Below are 2,174 nucleotides of genomic sequence, written 5' to 3' on the forward strand. Positions count from 1 at the left end.
GAATGTAGCTGTGTAAACCTCAAATATCTGCTCAGTTTATCAAGACACCGCATATTTTCAAAAGCGCTCCGACGTTTTCGGAGACGTCTGTTACCCACTAGCTCGATAGCTAGCCGGGGGCAAGCTCACTAGCGCCGTGAGAACACCGGACTCCCGGCAGATCGTTTTCAAACCCACCGCCGTCTTTCACTACTCAGGTTAAACATGATATATAAGTCACTTAGATAACTTAAAAATGTTATTGTTTGGCTTTTTTCAGTATTTTATTTGTTCCTGAGTAAATCGGTTTGGCTGAGATTAAAGTTATAGTTTTTACACAGCTGAATAAACGTCAAGCAGACAGCTGATCATCAGAAGTGTGAGATGCTCGAGAATTTACTCCGGTGTCCTGTTATAGTTTAGATAGCAAGGAGTTTATTAAACTTCACCGAAACAATCTGCACATTTCATTAAACTTTAATAAACTGTCATCTTGCCTTTATTTTTAGTTAGCACATACCTTACACACTTAAAGCTGTAAGCTAATGATAGTTATATAAGAGCAGATGCTGCTGGTGCAATATGCTGTACGTTTTACGTCCAATGGATGATGATCTGATTAGTCGACTAATCGCAAAAATAATCGGTGGCTAGTCGACTATCAAAATAATCGTTTGTGGCAGCCCTACTTACCATAAACTATTACAAAAGATGACTACTGGACTTAGTCATTTTCAGCCATATAACAAAGCTGCAGACAGACAAGACACAATATCACACTTCAACCTGTAATTGTGTATAAGCCTGGCAAAAGAATAGCAAACGCTAGAAAGCTAAACCTTATCACAAATAAGTCTTACCACGGCTAAGTCCATCAGGGCCTCTGAGTATCCGGCACTCCTCTATCTGTCCATATGGCGAAAACATCAGTCGGATATCATTCTCGTTACACTTCTTGGAGATCATTCCAATAAACAGTTTTCTGTCCTCCACTGCTGTATTAAACATAACACAACATTAAACTTCTGTGCATTATATCAAGAATTATGGTGCCCTGCAACATTCAACATGCATAAAAGTATGTTTACTAGCAGGTACTTATGCTACAAAATCCTTACCATTGTTTTTCTCACTATCAGCGGGCTTCATCTGGATTGGATGGTGCATCTGAGCAAGACAGTAAATATAGATATTATTTCATAAAATACACAACATGTAGAGATACAGAAACGAATATGTTGGTTTCATGTGCCAAGTTATGTAAAATTACTATTGTGTGCTTGTTAGAGATGTTTGGATCCCATTTGACTACAGATACCTGAAAAGCTCCACAAACAGAAAAACCTTTCTCTTTTACATAGATACATATACATACATAGATAATATCGACAAATGGTATATTTTCCTTTAAGACACATGAAACATCTTCAGTGCAGTTATTTACTAAGATATGACATGGCAACGTCCTATTGTATTGTCCCAACAAGTCCTGAATTACATGTTTGCCTACAGATCAGCTCCTTTTGCATCAGCTGGCTGCTGCGATCTGTACCAAGTTTTCTCTACAGTAGGGGGCACTGTCACTACACTACTTCTTACAGAAGAACAGAAAATAAAATAAATAGACAAGGATTGTTTAACCCCTTAGCAGTCGGACGTACCGCCCACGGGACATTGGATGGTTTAGGGGACTAATTGGACTGCTAAGGGGTTAAAATAAGGAAGTGCATGTTTATGCTGCATTTTTATGTTAAAAGACCTGCTTTTTTTAAAAAAAAAATTTTCATTAATTTAAAAACAAAACTGAGTGACACTTTCACTATTGATCAAGCATTGACATTTTTCTTAGATTGTTTTTGAAATACTGCATTTTAAGTGGAAAGTCTTTCTGCAACATCACACGGAGGGGGGATTGTACTCCTCAGAAGGTAAATGGCAGAGTGCAGTTGGTCCATTAGTGGAACCTCGGATAGAGGAGGGACAATGCGGTTTTCGTCTTGGTCGCGGAACACTGGACTAGCTCTTTATCCTCTAAGACAGCGGTCTCCAACCTTTTTTGCTCCACGGACCGGTTTATGCCCGACAATATTTTCATGGACCGGCCTTTAAGGTGTCGCGGATAAATACAACAAAATAAAACTAGTACTGGTACCGAAAAAAAGAAGATTTATTCATAACACACGTGAAAAGACCCA

The 2,174-nt window shown here is 38.7% G+C and overlaps 1 protein-coding gene across 1 annotated transcript in view; it reads right to left on the reverse strand.

Moving 5' to 3' along the window:
* LOC102196915 (CUGBP Elav-like family member 1) overlaps nt 1-2,174 on the reverse strand; it is a gene marked incomplete at its 3' end in the record, with an annotated part of 17,244 nt that overhangs the window by 13,123 nt on the left and 1,947 nt on the right. Inside the window, exons 3-4 of the mRNA XM_005755332.1 lie at nt 1,098-1,146; nt 840-974 (exon numbers count right to left, since the gene is read on the reverse strand). Of these exons, the coding sequence (XP_005755389.1) occupies nt 840-974; nt 1,098-1,146 (184 nt within the window). The remainder of the gene's footprint in view (nt 1-839; nt 975-1,097; nt 1,147-2,174) is intronic.

The sequence above is a fragment of the Pundamilia nyererei genome, unplaced genomic scaffold (genome assembly GCF_000239375.1).
Source record: "Pundamilia nyererei isolate P.nyererei 1_Seehausen unplaced genomic scaffold, PunNye1.0 scaffold01231, whole genome shotgun sequence".
NCBI lineage: Eukaryota > Metazoa > Chordata > Actinopteri > Cichliformes > Cichlidae > Pundamilia > Pundamilia nyererei.